Below are 27,414 nucleotides of genomic sequence, written 5' to 3'. Positions count from 1 at the left end.
GAGCATTTTAGAAAATGCAAACAATCTGGTTTAATGTAACAATAGTGTAAAATATTTTAGGTTTTAAAAAGGTCTCAAAACATAAACATAAGGGAGGTTTTCACAAAAGATATTTGCTTTGGGTAATCTACCTGCAGCGAAAGGCATATAGGCTCCATTCTTCTGAAACTCCCCCTTCTCATTCAGGAAATTCTCTGGGTTAAATTCTGCTGGGTATTTGAAGCAGGTTGGGTCTTTAAGCACAGAGCTGAGCAATGGGAGAATGTTGATTCCCTGAAAATGTGAGAAATGTGGCAGTGAAAAAACAAAAGTCTATCTATCTATCTAATCTATCTCACCTGTGCCATACTATAGTCAGAGTTGCTAAAATGTAAGCCCTTTGCTATATTAATACAGCCCCTATGCCTTGGGTGTGCTATTAAAATATCATCCTAGTTCTTATATTAATCAGGCTCTTTCTAACGCTCTGGTAAGGAATAGAGATGAGCTTGGGTGTCCTCTGAACTAACCTCTATCCAAACTTCAAAGTCACACTCTTTTTTAGTCCAATTACCTGATTGGGCTAAAAAAAAAGTGTGTGACTTTGTTGTTTAGCTAGAGGTGAGTTCATAGGAAGCCCAAACTCATCTCTAGTAAAGGGTTTGGATAATTAAAGATAATTACATTTAAATAGGGTTATAAATTTCGTCAGGTTTTTATGTGCAAAGTTGTAGATTCACCAACATTAACACCCCCTTCTGCTTTTTAACTTATACGCTGGCTTTTCAATTTAGACAACTCAGTCACTCTTTGAGATAATGAACTAAAAAGTCTGGGCAATAGAAGAAAGTTTATACTTTCCTGTATCATCACCTGCTCCTCTTGGTACCTTTATTCTGTTGAAGAGCTAAGACCACCCAAAAACAGTTTTACATCCTAAAAAATTCTGGGAGCGATTGATGGGCTGCATCCCTAGTCGCCCACTGTTTTTCCTTCTTATGTCACTACTGTGGCTACAGTCACCTTGAATTGAAAAGTTTAAAAGAAAAATGTAGACTGACGTTGGTAAATCCTCAATTTGCAGGAAGGACTGCAGTATCAAGGAATATTTCAAGCTTGACTGTAAGAGCAAGTTGGATTTTTAATTTTCCATCTCTTCTCTAATCAGTGTGCATTATGTACAGTATATTGCCATACATTAGGGCCATAAGTAACCTATTTCACAAGAAAATGAAATCTTAGTAGAGGGTATCTACCTGTGGTATCTTGTATCCTTTCAGGGTAACCTCCCTTACTGTTTTCCGTGGTACACCCAATGGAAGTAAATCGATGAATCTATGAATTTCATGTATCAAGGCTTCTGTATATGGCATAGAGCTCTTGTCTTTTATTGTTGAGCAGCGATTTGGTCCAATTACATGGTCAATCTCCTTTTGGAACTTAGCTACAGGATGAAATATATATATATATATATATATATATATATATATATATATATATATATATATATAAAACAAATTGAAGGATGTGCAGTCCATAAATCTAGTCAAAGTACAAGTGCAGGTATACAAATCACATTTTCTTGGTAAGCAATAAACCACGTTCTTTGTCAAGCAAAATACAAATTAACATCTTGCTATATGGAAGCATGAGAAAAAAAGATGTAACCCCAGTCTTTTTATAGTGATCACTCTACTCACCGCATATATCAGGGTATTTTAGAAGAATGAGAAGAGAATAGTATAGTGTTGTGCTGGTGGTCTCCACTCCAGCAAAGAAGATCTGTAAGGCACTTGAAAGCAAATGGCTCCTGGTAAATACGCTGTTTGGATTTGCTTTCTCCTAATGGAGTAAAGAAATGCATTAGTGAAACAATTTGATTAAAAAATTATTCACGTTTATACGTCCCAGATACAGTTCTAAACTCATTCTCCTATCTGTCTTGATTAAACATGTGTACCTATGTTACTCACGTTTTGCGTTAATTACTGGGTCCCAGCACACTGACCAAGTTGTCACCAGCAGCTTTTGTTTAAGGATTCTGATTGGTAACGAGTGGGCTGGGCTCCTGTTTATGTGCCTGCTGTGAGAGCCATCTCCGGTGGTCACATGATACAAAAAAGCAATGCCGCCTCCCAGGCATTAAAGCACACTATGTCCTGGTTCACATTTATGCAATTTGGAATGCGATTTGACATGTGGAATTGCATGCCAAATCAGCAGCAATTGGACATGGCAATGGCAGCTTCTAAATCGGTGCGACGCCTCATTTGCAGCGCCGCACCGATTCTGTTTCTGTACTACATTTGGCATTTTCGGGGTGCGATTTCCATTGACATCTGTGCAGAAACCCACACAGATGTCTTTGAAATTGCCCCCGAAGTCGAGACTGACATGCAGGAATGAATTACTTCATTCCCACAGTCACTGTGAACCTAGGCTATAAGGACTGCCGGAAGATGGCATTAGGGGTTAAAGAAAAAATAATTTTCCCTGAGTACATTATGGGGCAAAGGATGTATATACAGCAAAACAAAGTTGTAAGGGTAGCCCAGTATAACCCCTCCCGCTCACAGTATGCATCAGTTATGTTAACATGCAATAGTAGGAGTGAACCAGAAGAACAGAGTAGTGGGACTTGTGTCTCAAAGTACTCAAAGAAAGAGAATGTAGGTAAGTCAAAAATCCTATTTTTTTTAAAACATATTTTATGGAACACAAAATACGTATTCAGCTACATTTGGAAGTCCAAATACTGCTCAACTGAGGGGTAGGCAACAGAGCAAGCAAAAGGCTAACAGGCCTACAAAAACTAACAAGTTAACAGAGGTGGCTCAGCTGAGCCTTCCGATCCAGCTACAGATACAGCTGAGACCTGTACATCCACCTGGTAGAGCTTAACTACAATGTGAAAAAGCCCAAGAAGCACTAATATATCTGGTGGCTTGCACCCTGACAGGAAAAATTGAAACCTTACCCTTGAGATCATAAGCTTGTATAATAAACAGTTGAATACACCTAGCAATAGTAGAACAAGAAGCAAACTGTACCCCATGGGAATGCCAAACAGAGACTGTCGAAAGAGCAATGTAGATGAGAGATAAACTCAAACAGTGTGAATCATTTCCAGAGATGGGAAGGAACTCTCCTTATGATCTTTAGGAATAGGATAGAAAGGTGGTAAAACAATGTTACAGTTAAGGTGAAAGGAAGAGATTACCTTGAAAAGAAAAGAGGCCCTGGGACTCCAACCTTGTCCTTGTGTAGCACAAGAAAGAGTTCTTTATAAATAAAGGTTGCCTACTCAAAAACTCGCCTTGCAGAAGTTATGACGACAAAAAGGCGAACTTGTGAGTAAGGATAGACAGGGGAATGTCCCTGAAAATGTTAAAGGATAATGTTTGAAGAAGTGACAGCACCAGGCTCAGAGTCACTAGGGAATATACAAGAGGGACAATGTGATCCACACATTATACAAAGGCCTCCACTATGGAGTGAGAGGCAAGCAGTCACTGAAAACAAACCACTAAAGCTGAGATTGGACTCTTAATGGTACTCAAGGCCAAAATACAGAACTCATTCATCAAAGAGCTTTCTGGGATGGAAAATCCTTGTCTCACACCAAGAAAAATACACCAAATGTGATTGTAGACTTAGTGAGAAGTTGATTTTCTAGTTTTCAAGAGCATAGCATTGATTGAATTCAATAGGCCTCTGCCCTTCACAAGCTGGGCTTTAATGTGGATGTAAACCCCATTTTTTTTTTTATTCAGGCTTGTAACTTGTACAGTATAGGATTTCATATCATCTGTGCCCAGTCTTGCCACGAAGAGTTAATCCAGCTCTAAGCAATCCTCTTATCTTTTTTCAGTGAGATAAAAATGGACAGACAGAGAAATACCAGTCAGTTCTTCCCCCCTGCTGTAAATGACAGGTGATTTACATATCTCATGCATGAGCCTTAGAGAGGCATTATGTGTAATTCTCATCCCCTCCTCCTTTCTTCTCCAGCTCTCCCAGGATTGGCTGCTCCACACCTCAGCATGATTGGGCATGCTGAAGTCATGTGGTGACTTTTCTGAGTTTTGGCTGGATGTTAGTGATCATAGCAGAAGTTCAATGTAAGAAATACACAGGAGAAAATTCAGGTTGACAAGGGGAGTGTAGAGGTGGGCAGGGAGTCTACTGACATCACGACTCCACCCACCGAGCTCCGGACAACAGACCCACCCACAGAATCTGCAGTTTTTCCTGGTCTCATAACAGACAGAGGGGAGACATTTCACAGGTAAGGATACACACAGGAGGCATGTATATCCTTACAAATAACCACTATGGCAGTAGTTTAGAAAGGATGACATTGGGTTTACATCCACTTTAACAACCAAGCCCTTACAGCCCTGAACCAAGAAGCAGTGTGTCTAACTGGCCCTTCGGGACAAAAGATCTGGACAATCTGGGAGGGCCCACCCACAAAGAGTCTGATGAAGTAAAATTACCCCATCTTCCTAGACCAGTTTTATGCAATGACAAATTAGCAGAGTGCCCCATCTCAATCCTGGTAATGTTGTGTGCCCACAGTAAATGCAAGTAGTGTTGTTACTTCAGGAAAAAAGGAACATGTAAATTGAAGGAAGCAATGACTGAGGAGGTGGATTCCATATAATATTTTGTAAGGGAAGACGTTGGGAACCTTTAGATCCAGTATGGGGCGGATGCTCCCTTTTGCTTTGGGGATAGTGAACAGGTTTGAATAGAAACCATGAAACTTCTCCTTTTCTGAGACAATGTCTATAAGGAGCCTGCTCTAGAACAGTGTTTTTGTCTACCAATCTTTGAAAATTTTCAGCAAATTTGACAACATGAAGTGGGGTTAAGGCAGAGACCAAAATTCCTGTTACAAGATTTTAGTCTCAAACATCTGAAATGTCTTGTGACTGAATGGCTGTGAAGGCCATCAGAAGCCACCCCACTCTGTCAAGTGGGAGTGCCCACTCATTGTGAGGAGTACCCATTTGCTGACTTGGAGAACTTTGGGGTCCAGGAGCTATGGTGGAACTGAGGTCCAGGTTTTGCCTTGGACCTGGAGACCTAAGAAAGATTAAAGGGATGGTTTTTAGCGTTAGGAGTAGAGATTTTGCCTTCTTTTTCCTATGCAAAAAGGGACTCTTCCTCCATTGACCTCCTTGATAAAGTTGTCTAGGAAATCACCAAACAAGCTTCCCCATCAAAGTTTGTACACAAGAGGTGTTTCTTGCAATGATGCTTCACAGGGCAACATTTAAGCCAAAGTGTCTTTCGCACATGTGTCGAATGAAGGCCCATGTTGGATATCTAGCCTATAATATCAGCTAGCCCATCAACATAATAAAAGCAGGGCCTTTGGCATAGGCTCCAGGTGCTGGAGGACAAAAGGATGCATCAAAATAGATCCAGGACCCCAGAACATAACATTGGACCAGACAGCTAAGATCTGTCAGATGGATATGGGTGCAATTGCAGGTTGCAGGGCAGTCCTGCGAAGGCACATACCGTAATTCCATAAAAGGGCTGCTAGTTTTTTGTCCCCTGTTTCTTTAAGCACAAGGATGTCCTCAAAAGGGAAAGTCAGAGTTTTGTTAAGACAGGAAATGGCAAGGAAAATAACGGGACAGACTGATTCTTTAGGAACCCCTCCTCCATTGGGTATTGCTGGGCAAAATGCCTAGGTGAAGGAACAACCCTTTCCAGGTTAAGCTAATCACTATACATGACTGAATGCAATAGGGGCTGAATTGGAAAAGTCCTAACAGGTCTCTTTAGGGAACCTAGGCCAGTCATTTTAGGTGTACCCAACACAGGCAAATCTAGGCATGTGTGGACTGCCGCATTAAGGACCAAGATGATAATCTTAAGGTGTCACTAAACCCACTTCATAAAAAACTATCAATAAATACTATATTACATGCTGTACATACTCACTATGAGATTCGTTTTCTGTATTCTGCAAAAAAACTGGTTGATCCTGCTGTTCTCTGTCTCCCCCTTCTATCCAAGTCCCCAATGCAGATAGGGATTTTGCAGAGCAGTGTTGGCAGCTCTACACATGCTCAGCTTTCTGCGAGTTTCTATGCTGAGCATTTTCTCCCTCTAACATTTGAGCAGCCCATGTGACTATAGAGTCACACATATGGGTGTATACGTAGTGATAAATGACAGCCCTCCCTCCACATCTATGCCCACTAACCAGCTAAAAACAATGGGGGTTGGATAGTAATTGTAGATTGATGGAGGTTTCATCTCCCTGTTATTCTAAGACAGAGGTTGGAGGGGTATGACACAGCCTGTGACTGGCAGAAATCCACCCATAATCCATAATTACAGTGCCATTATCCACATACAGAAATAGGAGGGACAATGTAAATTTAAAAAAGTGTGTTTAGTATCACTTTAAGCTTTGGAGTAATGTCTGCAGACTGCAACTTCTCATATACCAAATCCTCAAATAAAGATAAAGTACAATTCTTAGAATCCTCGGCTGACAGTACAGAAGCAACTGTAACTTCATGAGATTCTGATACAAACTCTGGAGGAGAGGGCATGGAGGCATGTTGGTGACCCCTGTATTCTGAGTTAACTATCATGACTGCAATTTTGCCCATAAACTCAGACATAGCAGCTGAGAATTTTTACCTAGACAATACCAAGGAAGGGTTAAGAAAGGATCAGAGGTGCACTGTGGCTGAAGCAGTGGAAAATAATCGGTGTTAGGCCCTATAAAGGGGACTCTGCAACACTAGATAGCACTGTTTATGGATCACAAGCTGTCTAGACCTCTAGGACTTCTGCCCTTGTGCATAGGATCCACTATACTAATACAGAGTGATAGATAGCCTGAAAAGGTACTCATACATTTGCTGCAGGAGCAGGAAAGGTTAATGCTGTCTGTAACCAGGTCAGTTGTAAAGTAGCAGGGAGCCCAGGTTGTAGAACCCATGTGGACACTCAGAGAAAATTACAGTATGGCCACCATAGAGGGGATGTGCATAGGAGCAAAAGGGTCCAAAATCAAACACAGCCATGGAAGGCATGCCACTTGAGAGACAAAAATTGGTGCAACTCTCCCTTCCCTACACTAGTCATGTGATCTATTGTGTTGTGATCACAGTCCAGTGGGTTAAAGTAGAACTAAAGGGAAAACCTTTTTTTTTTTTGGATAGAGTAAGGGCGGGTTATAACACCTGTACAGTTTATGTTTGCCATATTTGTCTCATTGGGGAGATTTCCCTTCACTTCCTCTCCCATAGCCAAAACAGGAAGTGAAAGGAAATACCTGCATATTAAGGGAATCCATTGGGAACCCCAGGTCACCAGAACTAGTGTCCCTATTGGAAGATTTTCCCTCTAATACTTTTCTGGGGACAACCCAAAATTTGGGATTTTCTTTTACTTTCTTGGTAAATGGTAATGGTAAACAGGACAAATAGAGAAGGTGAATCTCCCTAATGGAAGTACAGACAACAATAAAAACTGACAGTTGTTCTAATCCCTCAACACTCAATCCAAAACGAAAAAAAAAAGTTTTGCTTTTAGTTGTACTTTAACCTCTTAGGAGGGGGGACTGAACTGTATGTGCTAAAACAGGATCCCTGTAAAACATGTTAGAAAAACTATTTGCCATAGCTGAGGTCCAGCAAGGGCCTACCAGCACCCTGCTAAGCACACAAGGGGATAGAGAGGCAGGATCCATGCTGCCTCTACCAGTCTTCACCCCTCCAGCGAGCATACCCCAAAGGGATCTTCAGGGGCAGATTTCCACCAAATGCATGTGACCCTGATCCTGTAAAGAACTCTGTGGCTGACCCAACACACTGCACATGTGTAGGTGAGTGCCTTCAGCAGAGTCCAGTGCCAAAGACACATTACACATTGTAAATGGAAGTGGGAAACGCCACTCCACTGCTAAATTGTCTAGATACGACTTTATTCCAATAATAGTCAGGGGGGAAATCCAAAGGGTATCCAATGCATTTTGGTCGCCAAAAACACCCACTCATCAGGACTAGAAAAAACAAGGATATTGCCATATCAATACAATATCACCTCTTCATGGTCATAATTAAAACAAAATACATACCCAACAGCCAATAGTATTGGATAGAAATGGGTCCAGTAACATTAACTGAGTCCGTACTGCCACTGATAGCTGCCATTCTCAGATTAACGATAATGATCCAATCAGCAGGGTTATTGGTCATGTGATTAACAAGACAGTCAAACATAGTGATCACATAGTGAGGCACCCAAAGGGAAGCACAGTGGTTGAAAATGAGGAATATATTGTTAACAGTTCCAGATACAACAATTTAGTCTCTTCAACAGTATTAACTGAGCAGCAACACTCACACAGTAGATGAAACTCCAGCAGGAGAGTGGAAGACCGAGGCCAGTGGCACCTGACACAGAGGTAAAAGGCAGGCAGATGTAATAAGCTCAATAGAGGAGAAGTCTCCAAAATAGTCTGCCCCAATTCCATATACTGTCCCTCCTCCTCTGAAGCCTGTCTCTAGGTGTCGCTAGGTTTACTTTCCCTGACCAGCAGGTTCCTGTCCCTAATCTCACCACACACAGAATGCACACCAACTGCAGTGAGCCAGGGCTTTTTGTAAGCTCTACCCTCACCAAAGATGGCTGCAGAGGTAACACAGGTGCCAGTGTCCAATTGAACAGCAGCCCACCTGATGACATGTATAGAGGCCTAAGAGGAATGTGTGTCCTTCCTGTCCTTCACTCACCCTGCAAGGTGGATGCAACAACGCTACCTGTGTAGGGACCTCAACCCGCAACTGCCTACAAATCCAATCTGAGTATACATGGGTGAGAAATCAATTGCTGGTCTTAAGGTTTTCACTAAACACCAAGGTACTGGTGACTGGAGGATTTTACTTTTCAGGTGGCCTGATGCAATCAACAACAAGATGTAAAGCAAGTAAAGAGAAATTCAATCCGGATGGCCGCACTCCAACAATAATATCTTTATTGGTTAAAAACCATACAGCAAGAGATGAAATCAACAGCTAACATGTTTCACACTGTAACTACTAGTGCTTACTCATAGCTGAGAGGATGGAAAGCAAAATCTCTTGATATGTTTAAGCTGTGTCCACAGTCTGTATTTTCATGCAATTTGTTCAAATTTGAAGGTGTTGTAAATTTTACAATCTTACCTTCTCCATTTTAATGAGGAAGGCATCTACATAACTCCCGGGATGTGCAGGATCCAGATTCTTTTGGTTAATGTTCACCCTGTTGTCTACATACTGGCCTAATTTATCTAGAAATTGGAAAATTTTGTGGTGAGGCCCAGGTATAAAATTCATCAAGCAGGGAAACACGTCATACATCTGTTGGAGATAGAAAACAACACAAGAGACTGTATGTAAAGATAGGTAAAAGCTGAACTCTAGGTGAAGACCTAAATAGTAGATACAATAAATATATGGAATCTATTTTTCCTGCCAAGGAAATACTGTTTCTGTTTACCCAGTTCTGAGATTTACACAGCTCTGCCACACAACACAGCCCTTTCAAGCAGGGCAAGAGACCTGTTTTTTTTTTTCTGAAGTAACTCTTATGCCGCGTACAGACGATCGGACATTTCGACAACAAAACCATGGATTTTTTCCCGACGGATGGTGGCTCAAACTTGTCTTGCATACATACGGTCGCACAAATGTTGTCGAAAATTTCGATCACCAAGAACGCAGTGACATACAACACGTACGACGGTACTATAAAAAGGAAGTTCAATACCAAGTGCGTCACCATTTGGGCTCCTTCTGCTAACCTCGTTTTATCTCGTGTTAGAAGGAGTTTGGTGAGAGACGATTCGCGCTTTTCAGCCTTATGCTTTTCAGTTTGTGCTTGTGGACTCGTATCTGTTTTTCAGTGCGTTCTTGTCCGCTCGTTTCTGATTTTCAGCTCGCTCTTCTCAGGCCTTTCTGATTTTCAGTGCGTTCTGTTAGTTCGTTCTGACCAGCCGACCGTTTTGAAGCCATGTTGCGGGTATGTACTGGTCATAGAGTTCGTGCTGTGGAGGTGCTTGGTGTTGGGGTTCTTATTTTGACCCAAGCCCAGTCCATGAAAAGGGCGAGGAGGAGTTCATGGACGAAGAATTGGTTGCTCCAGCGTGACCAATTCTCTTACATGCCTTTGTTGCGGGAGATCCAGGAGAATGATCCTGATGATTTCAGGAATTATCTCCGGATGACTGACCCCGTTTTTTACCGTCTGTTGGCTTTGCTGTCCCCTTATATTATGAAGCAGGACAACTGCATGTGGCAAGCCATCACTCCTGAGCAGAGGCTTGTCGCCATGTTGCGGTACTTGGCGAAGGGGAGAAGACTGCAGGACATCAAGTTCTCGACAGGCATCTCCCCCCAGGCTCTGGGGATCATTATTCCAGAGACCTGTTCTGCCATAATTCAGGTCCTGCAGAAGGACTATATCAAGGTAAGTTTTATCCTTTAACATCACATTCTATGCATTTAATGTTTGCTAAGGTATTGTATTTATTTAATCATTCCCTAATTACCATGATTGTAATATGCTCTGAATGTCCTCTTTGTCCTCATGCATGCTGGAACTTATTAAAGTTCCATTTTAGTCCTTCATGTATATTTGCCTTCACAGACCTCCCCAGCATGCTATCTGGCCCCATACACACCTAGCCTAGTCACTTAACAATGTATTTTGTCAGCTCCATTGTAATGCTTACCCTAAACACCCCCTAAAATGTGTTTAAATGTTATTTTTGTCCTTAAATTCAGGCAGAGTGCAAGAGCCTTTTTTTGGGGGGGGGGGGGGCAAACTCATTTGGAACCCTCCCAACCACTAACTTAACCAATACCAATACTCTATCTGCTGACTTTGCCAAACCCATACACACTATACCCTATAGCTACCTCTTTTGTGGTCATATTTATGGATGAATTCACCAAAGCATGTAGTGCACGGGCCTGCCTGAATACTTTCAAATGGTACTGTTTAAAGTTTTGTTCTCCTATTATCTTGAAAGGTAATTGCAGAATGTAAAAATGTGCTTCAATTAGAACAGTGTGTATTCATATTTTTGTATTATGACACTTCTTACCTGTCCAGTGGGCTCCCAATAGTGTAAGTAATGAGGGGCTGGCCAAAGTAACACACATTATGTATGCATTCAGCTCTCAATGAAGTGGAGAGGGTTACCTGTCCAAAACATACCCCCCCCCTACATTTTTTACAATGGGCCATCAGAGGGTATGAGGAATCCGATAAGTGGACCTTATACCTTTGTCTTTAAATACTCCTTAAAATAAATGTTATACTAATGTTGGCCAAGAATGTTTGTGTCTAATCTGCTTGCAATGTTATGTGCAACAGTACAAATTTTTTTTTTTCTTGTTTGACTCCACAGTTTCCTTCAGACACTCAGGAATGGCAGACTGTGGCATCCCAGTTTGCCCAATCGGTGGGACTTTCCTAACTGCGGAGGTGCAATAGATGGGAAACACGTCCACATCATCCCACCCCTGAACTCGGGGTCATACTATTATAACTATAAGGGGTTTAATAGTATTGTGTTGTTGGTGGTGGTGTCGGCGACATACAAGTTATTATATGTGGACATGGGGAAGAATGACCGGATGTCGGATGGTGGAGTCATTGCCCAGATGGAGTTCTACAGACAGCTCCAGAATGGTGTCTTGGGCTTTCCACCTGCGGAAGACAATATGGGTGGTCTTCCATTTGTGTTCGTCACTGATGAAGCGTTTGGGCTTAGTGAACATCTGATGAGGCCGTTCCCAATGAGGACCCTCATCCCAGACCAGAGGGTTTTTAACTACCGGCTGGCCAGAGCCAGAAGAGTGGTGGAGAATGCTTTCGGAATAATGGCCAGCCGGTTCCGCCTATTTTTGACACCAGTCCACATGGCGGAATATAAACTGAACTATATTGTGCTTGCTTTGCTTGCTGCATTCTACACAATTATCTACGCAAAAATGCTACAAACTATGTAGCCTCAGTTGGGCTTGAGGCCGGATTACCAAAGAGTAATTTCACAGCACTTGAAGCTGGCCATCCTGGCTTGCCCCCCCAAAGCACCCTCAAAGTAAGACAAAATTGTCTTCAGTACTTTGTGGGTAGGGGGGCCATTGATATGTCAGCCAATGTGTGAAACATTTTTTTAAATACATTTTCATTATAAACAGAACTAATATTTCATTTGATTTACTGCTTGTGTTTCTTTTAGCTGTCTCCTAGGTTCTCCAATGGCCTTTTCTTTTTGCCCATTTACTTCAATAGTGCAAACGTAGTTTATTTGATACATGAGGTGACAATCTCTTCTTCAGCTAACTATTATGTTGTGGGTCTGCTTCACACACACATTGTTTTTGTTGTTATTGTATGTAATGCATTAATGATAAAAAATAATCATCCTTTTCAACACCATGAATACATTTATTTGAGTCCCTAAAATGGCCTGATTGGGTCAAATTTTAGAGCATTGTGGGGGTTTACTAAAGGCAAATCCACTTTGCACTACAAGTGCACTGCAAGTGCACTTGAAACTGCACTGAAAGTGCACTTGTAGTGCAAAGTGGATTTTCCTTTAGTAAATAACCCCATTGTCACTGTAAACACCAACTTACTCCAAAAACTGGTATTGAGCATTGAAAGAAGAAGCCACACATTGTTGAGTATAAAACATTTTACTCAAAGCACATTCACATGTGCATTAGAAAAGGGTCTTTTAACAAACCAACATCTTTGGTGTATAACATTTTAATGTTTGACAGTAGAAATATCCTTTTTTTGGTTAAACAGGCATGTTTAAAACCATTAACATACACAACTCAGGAACTTACAAAGTTCAATTTTGAAAAATTAAAGGCAATTTTCGACATTAGTATGTCAAAACTGTGTTGATCTTGCCTTCATCAGATGGGGTGATGTCACCGCTGTAAAAGCCAAATTTTGAAGATGCACACAAATTGGGAGTCAAAATGTGGATTTCCCTCCTGAGCCCATGTCTAATGTCAACATGTGCTAGCTCCCATCATGGGGGATCAATGGACGTGTTTCGGGGGGTGCAACCCCTTCCTTCCTCTCATCTACTTGAGTTTCAAAGAGGGGGTTGCACCCACAAAAAACGTTCATTGTTATCCCGTGCTGGCAGATAGCACATGTTGACACACTGTGTGCATCTTCAAAATTTGGCTGTCAAATTACTTAAAAATGTTTTAAAAATTCTAAAATATAACGACAAATTGTAAAATAATATTTTTTGGGTGTTTTAGATTCTGCCTAAAACATCAATGATGTTGTTGAGTCTTTTTTCTACATCATTGATGTTTTCCTTTATCTTCTCTAATTCCCGATTGCACACCATTATCTCCCCGATGAGGACTTGTGCACTTGCACTGGTGAAATTAGTTTCTTTTTTCACAACATCCACTTCACCTAAAAATAAAAAAAAAACACATCATGTATTATAAATATGCAGGCATAAATCTATTACCTGAAGCTGTGGTCTCAGACACTGACCTGTTGTGGTCACTATTTAAATCCCTTCCTGAACCTCGGAATCCACATCCTCAGGTTGTGGTGTGGGGATTTCCCCTTCTTTAGGAGGTGTGGGGTTCCTGGTATCCTCAGATGTCCCGAGTCTTTTCTCCCCTATGTGAATAAAAAAAAAGGTATACTTAGCACACAGATATTTGAGGCAAGAAATATGAATATGAAACATTGCTTGGAAGTGTCGTACAATTGTCTGTTTTGGCAGAGTTCCAAGTTGAAGACATGATTTTTCCCTTTATTCAAGCTGGAATACTTACCTAGTGCTCCTGTGTCCAGATGTGTAAACAGCTGCTGAGTGTCCTCTCCTTACACTGAATCAAGTTTGCATTTCATTCTAGTTACAAACACATCTAGACAACAATGTAATAAACTTCTTTTAATACAAATAGGCCTGAACAAATCTAGTTAACCTGCATCTGCCAAAAACATTGTATTAGTGGGCGAACGAACGATGTTTACTACGAACGATTACTGTGCCCACAAACTTGAAACTTGCCCTTTTAAACTGTACAACAGTAAAGAAAAGCACACGGAGCAGCACTAAAGTAATAATAATAATAGGAACACAGGACAAATACTTACTTTTTTGCAGCACCTTCCTGATCCTTCTGTACTGATCGTGCTCCCTCAATTTCAGGTCTGACCAGCATTTCCTCAATTGATCCTTGGATCGTCGTACCCCAAAATTCCTATGCAGACTTCTCACAACTTTAGCCATGATCTTGGCCTTTCTCACATTTGGGTTTGGGTACGGTCCATACTTGCCATCATAGTCGGCCCTCTTCAAGATGTCCACCATTTCTACCATCTCTACAAAGGCCATATTTGAGGCCTTAAATCTCATCCTGGATCGGGTCGTTTCTGGCTCCAGGCTTTCGTCATCGTCCTCGTTGCTGCTATTATCATTCACCTGCTCTGTCTCCGCCATGTGCTCTCCCACTGTGCCGAAAGAGAAGGGGCGAGGAATATACTAGAAAGAAGGTCAGGGGCAGAGTTTCACGCAGGTGCAGTGTATATAAAGCATAACACGCGTGCGTCGTACGTACGATCTGTGAGCGGAGGATGGAGTAGCGTAAGCGCTGATCATGCTAAACGAAGATACAATTTTAACTTGGGGCATCAGTGGCCTATACTACTTATAGATTGAGGCCTATTGTCATGGTTATGCAATAGAGTTTTGTCTGTCAGCTTACCTTTCTCCATGTGTTCATCTCTAAAGACCAGCTGACTCTCACCTGACTGGTTTTATAACCTCTCCTCTAAGCATGGCCCCACCCCAGGCCCTATTAGGGAACCTTATATTAACCTGTGCACTGCAAGCCAGCAGTGCTGATCAACCATTGTGTGTTAGCGTTCGTGTGTACTTGCTGTGTTTCCTGCGTCTGGTTCCAGTTACCGACTTTGGCCTGTTCTCGACTATTCCTGTCTGCTCGTGACCCTGACCTTTGGCGTGTCTCCGACTATCCCTGTTTGCCTGTGACCCTGAACCTTGGCGTGAACTCTGTTGTCCTTGTCTGCTTGTGGCCCCGACCTTGGCTTATTCCCTTACTATCCCTATCCTCCTGTTTCCTACTGTGGGTGTGAGCTGGGGGACCCTGGGGACCGTGACCTGGAGCCAGTTGCAGCCCAGTCCATCCTCACCACTAGAGGCTCTGGTGAACACCTGCTGGCTCTTAGACTCCGCACCCCAGAGAATCTTATGCTCTAACCCCAATGGGATCCGTGCTGGTGTTCCAGCGGCCCTGCCTTCCTTACCACCCTGACTCCCATCCGCAGTATTCAGCCGTAGGGTCCACTACATTGCGGTGCACTCCTGATCCCTACGGTGTGCATCCGTCACCTAGCCTCAAGGTGACCTGACACCTATATTGGGACAAGATTATGAGAGTTTAGCCTGACATTAGGGTTTGTCTTGTGTTGTGTCTTGCAGAGAATATGGATAAATTCAATGACCATAATTTCCTCCACAACTTCATTGATAAATACAGAGAGCTGCCCTGTCTGTGGCTAGTGAAACACCCTTTTTAAAATCACAAAATAAAGAGGAAGGCAGCGCTGGATCAACTGTTGAAATTGGTAAGGCCGGTGATTCCCACGGCAGACATCCATGGCAGCCAGGAGGTGGCCGTACCCAGTAGCCTGACCGAATCGCAGGTTCCTCCCCTCCGCCTTCTAACAAAAATGTCAAGGAAGGGGAGAAACGTGGAGGATTCAGGGCTTGATTTGATTCGGCAGGCTACTGCGGTCCTCACAACAACCCCCAGTGTTTAAGAGGCCTTTGCCTGTATGACGGCCAGTAAGATGCAGGAAATGGAGGTGGGCCAATGCCTCATCAGTGAGGAGCTCATATTTCAGGTCCTAAATAAGGGGGTGATGGGCGAACTCACATTAAAATGTCATGTATGTGAGTTGGACCATACTTCTCCTCCACCTCCTGCCACAACTCCAACACCACAGCCACAGCCTGGAAGGAAGCGTGGAAGGAAGACAAGAGAGTAATAGCCTGGGTTCCTTCTGGCCTGGCAAAAGACGCAGGCTGTTGTAAGACCACAGCCTCGGGACATACTTGTCATCTGCTGCTGCTCCCGATCTCTCTGAGTCCTGGACCGTATTGTGCTCCCTATTAAATGGACTCCTCATGCTACCAATTTTGCCTGTCAAATAATTGATGTCTGCCCTGGGGTACCAAGGCTTCGCAAATTTCAACAGTTTAACCAGCGTTGCCTTCCTCTTTATTTTGTTATGACCCCTAATAAATTTCTAATTTTTAAAAAAAAAAATCCTTGGCTATGTGTTTTACTTCAAAAAGGACAGTTTGTTTGTGAGTAGGCAGGTACATTTCAAAAATACAATGTGAAATTAACAAAGGACACCAACACCAACCAACCTCTTTGAGGTTAAAAAATACAAGATAATAATGGTGTTGTGGTAACTTGACACACAAAATGACAAAAAATATTAGAGATCACTAGAAAAAAAAAATTCAAAAGATCTTGATAAATAAAAAGTAGATCACTAGAAAAAAAAATTATAAACATTATTCTGGAGATATGGCGAAAAAGAAAAAAAAAGATTATTCAGGAGATCACGAGAAATAATAAAGAAATCAGTTTGTCAGAACTCTGTGTGAATATCAGCAGCAAAACTACTTCATTATTCTAGCATTATAAAGAAGAGAATGAGCTGCATTGAAAGATTAAAAACTTTGCAGCGTGACAAATGTGCTATCTCCATTACAAACGCTAGTTTTACCACAAAACTCCCAATGATGTTGATCTACTACTCTCTCCATCCCAACCGTCATTGTTAATAAATTCATTTCATTATCATTATGTCAGTGCACTTTTCAAGTACTTTTTTGCTGAATGTTTTGCATTGAGAGTTGATTCGGATGACATCTAGTGGTTATTGACAGGAATTGCACCTTCCATAGCCTATTTAAACCTATTTCTCCGACTCCTCCCTGCTCTGAAGAAACCAGCGTCCATTGGCTGGTGAAACGCGTCAGTGCGTGATGTCAGCACGTCACAGGGAACCGCGCGCTCTTTGATTTGATCTGATAGTCAGCACGGAACAAACAGCTGATGGCTGTTTCTTTTTCCGGATACACGCGGAATCATACGGAGGCAACGACCACACAATGAGGGATCTTTCTCCTTGGTCAAATACATCCATGGAGCGGCGCTCTTGGCTACAGTCTTCCAAGGGTAGAGTAACGCTATTGGTGGACGACGGACTCCTTACAGTTTGTGAGAGTATCCATACCCCACTCAGTATTTGTATAGATGTGTCCCAACTGACTATAGCACTCCCCCTGCTGATATCTGCATGAATATTCATCTGCTGCCTCTGCTTTTCTTATCTGATGATTATGAACTTTTTAGCCATGCTGCTTGCTTCATTTGCTGCATTACCTGATTACTAACTTATGCTGAGGGTCTGTGCTTCTACAGCGGAATGACCCCGCTGTATTGTTATTTATACAAGATCAGTATATTCAGATTATCTACCCGCTAAACCAGCACACCACATATTTGGTTTGTGTTTGATGAACTTTATTACTGGGAGCTTATTTACAGGAATACTGTGTTAACAAATAACTTTTACATCCATTCCTGATTTACAAACAGCCAAATTATTCCATCAATAGTGTATGTAAGTGGTGATTATCTGGTGTGTGTGTGGGATGTGTAGCCGCGGCTCCCTATGTTTTTAACCATTTGACAACGTTGTCTTAGTTTTAAAAAGGTCTGTGTCAGCCATTTATCCTTGCCCTCTTTTTTGTTTAATTTGTTGTGGAATCTTTTTGTACTAATAAAGCCAGTTTGTATTTACCTCAGTGTTCTGTCTTGGCCCTCTTAAGAGAACTTTATTCTCTTAGTCTTTTCTGTATGTAATTAGGGCAATCAGAACTGCATCCTACTGGGCTCATTTGGATGAATGATATATACTCACTAGCTATTACCCTTTATATTCACTAGTACTTAATTCTGGTTGATCCAGGCAAACCCTTGTTAATTTTAGTATACCCAAATCCTGGCCTTGGCTTGCATGAATATTAAATGCTCTTCTTAAAATCTCCACTGCTTATGTTACCGACAATGTAACAGCTTTATTATAGCATGATTTCTTTTATTTTTTTATTGTATTTATTACAGTATTTAAAACCAAATTGTACTAATTATATTTAAAACTGTCTTTAGACTGTTACCATAAGCCTTCAAAAAAAAAAAGACCTTGAGCTACAGAGAGTTTTTCTTCCCGTGTTTTTTAGAATGCATTAGTCAAGTTTTTAGAGCTGTGTTATGTAATAACTAAACTGTGAAGTGCATGATGAATTGAAGTCCTCTTTACACTGTTCATTACTGACCACAAAGTAACACCATATACAGTGTCATTCTGAGTATAGTAGTTGGGCCTTACCTGTACCCAGGAGGAATTGGCAGCTGCAAAGGTGTTTTGAATACAGGACAAAACAACGACCAAGTCCTTGTCCTCATACTCATGACGATTTCCAAACATAGTGGACAAGTTAATGTTGCACACAGCTTTTCTGAGACACAGTTGTGGGTCAATGAAGGATTCTGGGATACAAAAAAAAGAAAAGAAAAAAGGTCTGTACACTTACATTCCTTGGTGTCATTTAAACACATGGACCTGGAATATTCACCTGCAGAGAATGCTTGCTGAATGTCAGATTCTCTTCCCCTTAGTAGCCTTACCTTAGTAAGGTATTTGGATGCAGTGTTTTGCTGAAAAATCTCATGTCAGACTTTGGTCTACTACAATCCAAAAAGTCCATGTGAGAAAACACCTTTACACCCATATTCTTGACTATGATGGACATTGAGGACATATTTCAAGGATATGTAAACCCTAACCATGAACGTATCCTATTTGTTCCCTTTAGATTTGTTAAATATTAAACATACAATCTCTTAGGACTACAGAAGCCCCCCCCCCTTCTATGTTATGGATATTAGTAAAGGGGTGGAGTCCAGGAGTCTTATAATGTTTCTGTTGTCCTGATACAGTGGGGTGAGTGAAGTCCACAGTCTAGAAATGCATTACTGGCAGAATTATCAGGTGAAAATAAAGGAAAAGAGGTTGAAAAAAGGAAACAATTGCACTCACCATATTCAAAGGCTGGTAAGCTACAATCACTGTATTTTGAGCTTCTGATCTCAACCTCCCCCCATCTTAAAGCACCTTGTCCCCATTTTGATAGGGACAAGGGCCTCAACCCCACAACCCTGGTCAGTGGTTGTGGGGGTCTGCGGGCAAGGGGCTCATCTAAATCTGGAAGCCCAGCATGCACTGGTCTGTGATATCACAAGGGGGAGCGGTGCCACTAGGTGACATCACCAGGTGGCCGCGCCCTGCCCTTACCTATATAAGAACTCTCAAACAGCAGAGGAGGCATTCGGTGGCCAGCCGTCCTCGCGAGTGGAGCTCTTTTTTTTTGTTTCTCAGGTTCCGGCAGCGTGCAGACATCATGATTGACGATGGATTTATATCGGGGGGACGCTGTTTTTTATTTTTTAATAAAGGAATTGTCAAGAACTCTCTCTGAGTTTTTATTACTTTTTTGGTGAATGGTTAGGGGTACAATGTACCCCATACTCCTTCATATAGGAGGAGTCCTGGGATCTGGGGGCCTACTTGTTAAATGGGACTTCCAGATTCTAATAAGCGCCCTGCCCGCAGACCCCCACAACCACTAGGGTTGTGGGGATAAGGCCCTTGTCCCCATCAACATGGGGACAAGGTGCTTTGTGGTGGGGTGGTGTTAAGGGCATGTGGCCTGGTATGGTTCAGGAGAGGGGAGCTAGCTCCTACACCCCCTTTCCTGACCTGCCGGGCTGCATGCACGGATAAGAGCCTGGTATGGATTTTGGGGGGACCCCACGCCAACATTTTTTTCTTAAATTACGTAAAATCAATACCAGACTCGAAAGGCCTGGTATGCATTGGGTGGGAGGTGACAGCTGATGAGTCATCTGTGGTTAAGGACGTGGCGGCCGGCTTCTCGTCCTGCTCCTTAGCAACCAGCTATTTGTCAAAAAACAGCATGGGCTTCCCCCCGAACCCCATGCTGCTTTTTGACAAATACCGCATGTGATACCGCTCGCAAAACCCTGGTGGTAAATATTGCATGTTTCTTACTCTCTGGTCTGTTTGTGAATTGGACTTAAGAGCTTTTTAAACAATATTTACCAGCACATTTTTCATTTTGCGGTAAATACTGCATAATCGTTATTTTTTATTTTTTTGGTTGACCGCATGCAATAATTTATGCAATTGAGTCAAGTGATCACCTTATCACATGCGGTAAACGTTATTGAATTGACCCCAATGTTTTTCAAACACAGCAACAGTTTTAGGATCATTTTCTGTACTTGTGTATCATCATTTATTAAATATCTATGGAATTTGTGACACCTAATGAATGATAAACCACAAGCAGCAATCAATGAGTTTTTGTTTAGAGAGTATATGCCTAAATAGCCTGTGCTGAGAGTTTTTACTCTTTTTTTTTTAAATATCTGTTTATTAATATTTTTTCACCATCACAAACACATCATAAAACAAATATAGAAAAAAAATTCCACAATACAATACCAGAATAAATACAACAATAATATATTACATTCTATCCAAAAAAAAAAATGAAGCACCCACCCCTCCTTAATATATATAAGTTTTCTCTCGCTCACCCCCAACCCTTTCCATCAAAAAGCCCCCCTCACCAATCCTACCTACTTGAATCATCATACCTTAACTATTCTATAAACTTGTAAATAGTCTGTTAACCCCTATACTTACGTCTAATCCCAAAATAAATGGTGTCAAGCCTGGTAACATCAGCCATGGTTCCCACATTTCACTAAATTTAATTACTAAACCCCTATTCTTATATACCTCTCATTCCTTTAGCAGTGCATCATTTACCTGTGTCTGCCATTTCTCATATGTTGGACTTCTCAAGGATATCCATTTCATTGCTATCAGTTTTCGTGCAATAAATAGCATCCTATTAATGGGTATCCTTATTACCATGGTATATAGTTCTATTTCTAATTGTCCTAGCAAACATATTCCTGGGTCTACTTTTATCTGGGTTTGATACGCCTTATTAACAGTTTCTACCACATTCTGCCAATATCTGAACAATTTGGGGCATTTCCAAAGCATATATATTAAATCGGCAGATACTCTTGAACATCTCTGGCATTCTGACGTATCCCGCCTCTCCATTGGTATAGTTTAACTGGTGTCCTATACGCTCTATATAATATGTATAATTGGGTTAGGCATTGCTGTGGAGATACTGATACAGACTGTACATGTTCCAATTTACACTGCCATGTTTCATCTGTCATTTTTCCAAGATCTTTTTTCCATCCTTTTCTAGCTAAACAACTATTTGTTTCTTGTGACTGCTCAATCAGGTGACCATAGAGAGTGGAGATTAAACCCTTCTTAACCTGTATCTTTGCTAGGACATCCATAAGTGCCATATTTTGTATCTTAACTTTTTTGTCTTTAAACTGACTTTGTAACGCATGGCGCAATTGTAAATAATAGAAAAATGTATACGGGGTAAAAAAATAGATATTTTTTCTGTAGATCTTGAAATGTTTCTAATATATTGTTTGTATAAAGCTGTGCAGTATATTTTATCCCCTTTTCTCTCCATACTCCAAACCCTTTTAATTTACCTATTTCTTCATAGTTTTTATTTCCCCATAAGGGGGAGAAAACTGAGATATAATTGTATTCCATAATGCGTCTCATTTCCTGCCAGACTTTATGTATGAGTCCAAGGGTCAAACCTTGTGATGCATCACCAAAATGACCTGATTCTAATTGAGCTATCAAGTGATAATGTGAGGATCCACTCAAGATTATCGATTGAATAGGATCAGTCCAATCTATTTCTCCCCATCCTGCAACCTGTTGGAGTTGTGCTGCTAGGAAATACATTTTAACATTTGGAATAGCTAGTCCCCCCTTATTTTTGGGTAGTTGTAATGTATTAAGTTTTAAATCTAGCAGAGTTTTTACTCTATAATAAATATATGTATGGTTCTGCCAAGATTCTGGGACTGGAAAAAAACTGTTTCACTTCTACTGCATTCTCACGCATCAGATTCTTGTTTGAAGTTAATAAATAACATCAAATATAGATGTCTCAGATTTGCAATTAAAAATAGAAAATGATGCCCTAGGGTGGATATTTTACTAGATCCATTGTCTACAATGAAGTCTGTATTTAATAACTCTGCCATCCATACCAACAAAATGTGCCCTACAATTTATACATTTATCAAAAGTGAAGTGCCCATACTCTGCACTAACCTTTAGTTTTCTTTAATTCTTCCACCAGACAGTGTGCCTCCTCTTGAATCCCATCCTCTGTACCACTTTTCCCAAAGCCCAAATCTCTCAAGCTGGAGATGGAGAAGCCCCGGAGCTCTCTCCACCATTCCAAGACGTCAGTAAAAATGACTCCTGGAGAAGGTCAGACTGTCAGTTTGTACAGTTTATATATCACAAAACAGCATGTTTACTTGCATTTGATGAAGTGACCAACACACTCCTTTTGGAGTTCAGTAAAGGACAAAAACAGCACCAGCTCAACTGTATTACCATCGCAAACACAGATGAATGCAGACAAGACTGGTGCACACCAACAGTCACAATCAATAAAAATGAAAAGTGCTCAAATGGTCAGGATGCTAATACTTTGTAAAAAGAAGCGCAAGTAACTATTGCAGTTTGAAGGTGTGACAGATAGCCTTGGTGAGCATTCTGCCACAATAATAGGGCTTACACATGGTCAGACTTTGTTCGGACATTCCGACAACAAAATCCTAGAATTTTTTCCGACGGATGTTGGCTCAAATTTTTTTTGTCTACACACGGTCGCACAAAGTTGTCGGAATTTCCGATTGCCAACCACCCGGTCACTTACACCACGTACGACGAGACTAGAAAAGGCAGGTTCAGAACCAAGCGCGGCACCCTTAGGGCTCCTTTTGCTAATCTCGTGTTAGTAAAAGTTTGGTGAGAGACGATTCGCGCTTTTTCAGACTCGTGGCTTTCAGATCGTTTTCTGCCGTTCAGTTTGTGCTTGTGGGTTTGTATCTGCTCTTCAGTGCGTGCAGCAAGTTCCGCGTGACTTTAAGTAGTCATTGTATTCTTGTTCGTTTGTTACTGTTTTTCAGGTCGCTCTTCACAGGCCTTGCTGTTCTTCAGTGCGTTCTGTTACTTCATTCTGAGCACCCGGGGGGCTTGGTGTTGGGGTCCTGACCTTGACACAAGTCCAGTCCATGAACAGGGTGGGGAGGAGTTCATGGACCAAGAATTGGTTGCTTCAGCGTGACCAGTTCTCTCATATGCCTTTGCTCCGTGAGATCCGTGAGAATAATCCTGATGATTTCAATAACTTTCTCAGGATGATGGACCCCGTATTTCACCGTCTGTTGGCTTCGCTGACCCCCTATATCAGCAGGCAGGATACGTGCATGAGGCAAGCCATCACTCCGGAGCAGAGATTGGTCGCTACCCTGCGGTATTTGGCGACAGGGAGAAGCCTGCAGGACTTGAAGTTCTCGACGGGCATCTCCCCCCAGGCTCTGGGGATCATTATCCCAGAGACCTGTTCTGCCATCATCCAGGTCCTGCAGAAGGAGTATATGAAGGTAAAATTTTTATCCTTTTATATCACATTTTATTGTATTGAATGTTTGCTCATATATTGTATTTCTTTCCTCATTCCCTAATTACCATGATTGTAATATGCTGTGAATGTCCCCTTTGTTCTCATGCATGCTGGATTTTTATGTAATTATTATTTTAGGTCCTTCATACATATTTGCCCTTCACTAACCTCTCCAGCATGGTGTCTCCTGGCCTTATATTCACCTCATGTAGTCACTTAACAATGTATTTTATCAGCTCCATAGTAGTGCTTTACCCCAAACACCCCCTAAAATGTTTAGAAATGTTATTTTTGCTTTAAATTCAGGCAGAGTGCCAGAGGCTTTTTTTTTGTGGTGTCCCCAAATAATTTTTAGTAACCCTCCCTCCCACAACTGCTAAGTCAGCTGATCCCAATTCTCTATCTATCCTCAATCATCTATCTGCTGACTTTGCCAAACCCATACACACTATACCCACCTCTTTAGTGCTCAGATTTAGGGATGAATTCCCCAAAGCATGTAGTGCAAGGGCCTGCCTGTATACTTTCAAATGGTACTGTTAAAATTTTTGGGATCCTATTAAAAAAATAGTAATGTTTATTGTTTTTTCCTCAACAGTTTCCTTCCACGCCACAGGAATGGCAGACTGTGGCCTCCCACTTTGCCCAGCGGTGGGATTTTCCTAACTGCGGAGGGGCAATTGATGGGAAACACGTCCACATCCTCCCACCACCCAACTCGGGGTCGTACTATTATAATTACAAGGGGTTCAATAGTATAGTGATGTTGGCGGTGGTGTCGGCTAATTACGACTTCTTGTATGTGGACGTGGGGAAGAATGGCCGGATGTCCGATGGTGGAGTCATCACCCAGACAGAGTTCTACAGGCGTCTCCAGAATGGCAGCTTGGACTTGCCAGCTCCAGAGGACAATGTTGAAGGACTCCCATTTGTGTTCGTTGCTGATGAAGCGTTTGCGCTGGGGGACCACCTGATGCGGCCATTCCCACTGAGGACCCTCACCCCGGAACAGAGGGTTTTTAATTACCGGCTGGCCAGAGCCCGAAGAGTGGTGGAGAACACATTTGGAATCCTGGCCAGCCGGTTCCGCCTATTTATGACACTCATCCATATGGCGGAGTATAAACTGAACCATATTATACTGGCGTGCTGTATTCTCCATAACTTTTTAAGGAAACATTCAGCCAACTATGCTGGCTCAGTTGGGCCTGAGGCCGGAATCATACATCAAACCACACTGACGGCGCTTGAAAGTGGCCGTCCTGGCTTGCCCTCTCTGAGTGCCCATGATGTCCGGTTACGCTACCTGGAGTTCTTTGCGGGTAGGGGGGCTATCAATATGCCAGACAATCTGTGAAGCCTTTTTATAATGAAAAAAAAATAAATTCTTTGTGGACATTTACTGCTTGTGTTTGTTTTAGCTGACCCTGACAGAAATGTTTTGAGTGCAGAAAATGGCGTGATTGTGTAACCTTATACAAAGCACTGTTGGCTGTTATTTACTAAATGCAAAAACACATTTCACTACAAGTGCACTTGCAACTGCACTGAAACTGCACTTGTAGTGCAAAGTGGATTTGCCCTTAGGAAATAACCCCCATTTTCTCAGAAAACAACAATTACATCACCCCAAAAGTATTGTAGCATTGAGACAATAATCCACACATTCTTGACAATCTTTTTAATACCTGCACAATCACATGTGCATTTACCAAAGGTTTTTCCAACAAACCAACATGTTTGTGGTATACCAATTTTTGTGGTGGCATTATCAAAACTCAAAATGTCCATTTTAGATAAAACAGGCATGTGTAAAACCGACAAGAAAAGACACAAATCTTGAACTTACAAACGTCACATTTGGTCGAATTTGAAGGCAATATTAGACATGAGTATTTAGGAACTGTGTTTGATATTGCGTTCAGATGGGGGGAAATCACCCCTGGAAAAGCCAAATTTGGAAGATGCACACCAATTTACCAATGTCAACATGTGCTAGCTGCCATCACGGGGGATCAAGGGATGTGTTTTGGGGGAGCAAGCCCTTCCTCTCAGCTACTTTATTATTGAGGAAGGAGTTGCACCCCCAAAACGCGTCCATTGATCTCCCGTGATGGCAGATAGCACATGTTGACACACTGTGTGCATCCTCCAAATTTGGCTTTGGGAAAAATCACAAAAACATTTTGCACATTGTAGCACACAAAAGAAGAAAGTGATTTGGAGGGGCTTTAAACTCGCCCCAAAACATCAATGATGTTTTTATTTTTTGGAATAACATCATTGATGTTTTGCTTGATGATTTCCAATTGTAAATTACACCCCATGATCTCCCCGATCAGGATCTGGGCACTTTCGGATGTGAAAGGATCTGGATCCACAACCTCACGATCACCTAAAAAGAGAGGAACCCCAAAATAAATTAGGTTTAAAAAAATGCCGCCATCCATCTCTTATCAGAGCCTGTGGTTGCAGACACTCACCTGTTGTGGTGACTAGTTCCACCACGTCTTCTTCCTCCTGCTCTTCTTGTGTTGGGGGGATTTCCCCTTCTTCCAGGGGGGGGGGCTCTGGTCTCCTCAGATGAGGAGTGTCCTCCGAGTCTTTTATCCCCTATGTAAAACAAAAATGGTATACTTAGCACACAGATATTTGATGGCAGAACTATAAAGATGAAACATTGCTTGGAAGTGGGGTACAATTGTCAATTTTAGCAGAGTTCCAAGATGTAGCTTTTTTAGTGTCCTTTGTCAACATGCAATACTTTACCTGTTTGGTACAAGCTTCACAGATGTAGCCACCCCTATAGTATACACTGGAGCACCTGTGTGGCCCCCTAATAAAAATGGTGTTCTTTTGTCCCACACTAGTGCTCCAGTGTCCAGATGTGTAAACAGCTGCTCAGTGTCCTCTCCTTACACACAATCTAGTTTGCATTTCATTCTAGTAACAAAGCCATCTACACAACCCAATTCTTTGCAGACAAGTATAGGGCGTCAAAATGGTGGCCAAATGCATATGGGCTAAACAATGGTATTTTATAGTTGGAACGAAAAATGTTTGATCCGACCGAATAATGTGCCCATGAACATGAAAGTTGCCATTTTAAACTGTACAACAGTTCCTAAAAGCACATGGAGCAGCACGAACGTAATAAACACAAAAAGAATTGGAACACAGCACAACTACTTACTTTTTTGCAGCACTCTCCGGATCTTTCTGTACTGCTCATGTTCTCGTAATTTGAGGTCCGACCACCGTTTCCTGAGCTGATCTTTCGATCGTCGTACCCCGAAATTCCGGTGCAGACTCCTGACCACTTTCGCCATGATCTTGGCCTTTCGGACATTGGGGTTGGGGTAAGGCCCATACTTTCCATCATAGTCGGCCTTCTTCAGGATGTCCACCATCTCCAACATCTCCCCAAAGGACATATTTGAGTCCTTAAATCTCCTTCTGGATCGGGACGTGTCCGGATCCGGCCTCTCCTCCTCCTCGTCCTCGTTGATACAATTAGCACGCACCTGCTGTCTATCCGCCATGTGCTCTTCCCCCACTGCGCCGAACGAAAGGGGGAGGGGAATAGACTAGAAAGAACGTCAGGG

The 27,414-nt window shown here is 41.9% G+C and overlaps 1 protein-coding gene across 4 annotated transcripts in view; it reads right to left on the bottom strand.

Moving 5' to 3' along the window:
• LOC141107724 (cytochrome P450 2G1-like) overlaps window positions 1-27,414 on the bottom strand; it is a 58,308-nt gene that overhangs the window by 12,436 nt on the left and 18,458 nt on the right. For 2 of the 4 annotated variants that reach the window (XM_073598646.1, XM_073598645.1), the window contains exons 3-8: window positions 22,444-22,596; window positions 18,505-18,665; window positions 9,186-9,362; window positions 1,680-1,821; window positions 1,236-1,423; window positions 132-273 (exon numbers count right to left, since the gene is read on the bottom strand). In XM_073598646.1, the coding sequence (XP_073454747.1) occupies window positions 132-273; window positions 1,236-1,423; window positions 1,680-1,821; window positions 9,186-9,362; window positions 18,505-18,665; window positions 22,444-22,596 (963 nt within the window). The remainder of the gene's footprint in view (window positions 1-131; window positions 274-1,235; window positions 1,424-1,679; window positions 1,822-9,185; window positions 9,363-18,504; window positions 18,666-22,443; window positions 22,597-27,414) is intronic. The other 2 variants (XM_073598647.1, XM_073598649.1) reach the window with 2 other exon arrangements.

The sequence above is a fragment of the Aquarana catesbeiana genome, linkage group LG09 (assembly GCF_042186555.1).
Source record: "Aquarana catesbeiana isolate 2022-GZ linkage group LG09, ASM4218655v1, whole genome shotgun sequence".
NCBI lineage: Eukaryota > Metazoa > Chordata > Amphibia > Anura > Ranidae > Aquarana > Aquarana catesbeiana.
Note: the sequence above shows the minus strand (reverse complement) of the source record. Positions and strands in the feature narration are given on the sequence as shown.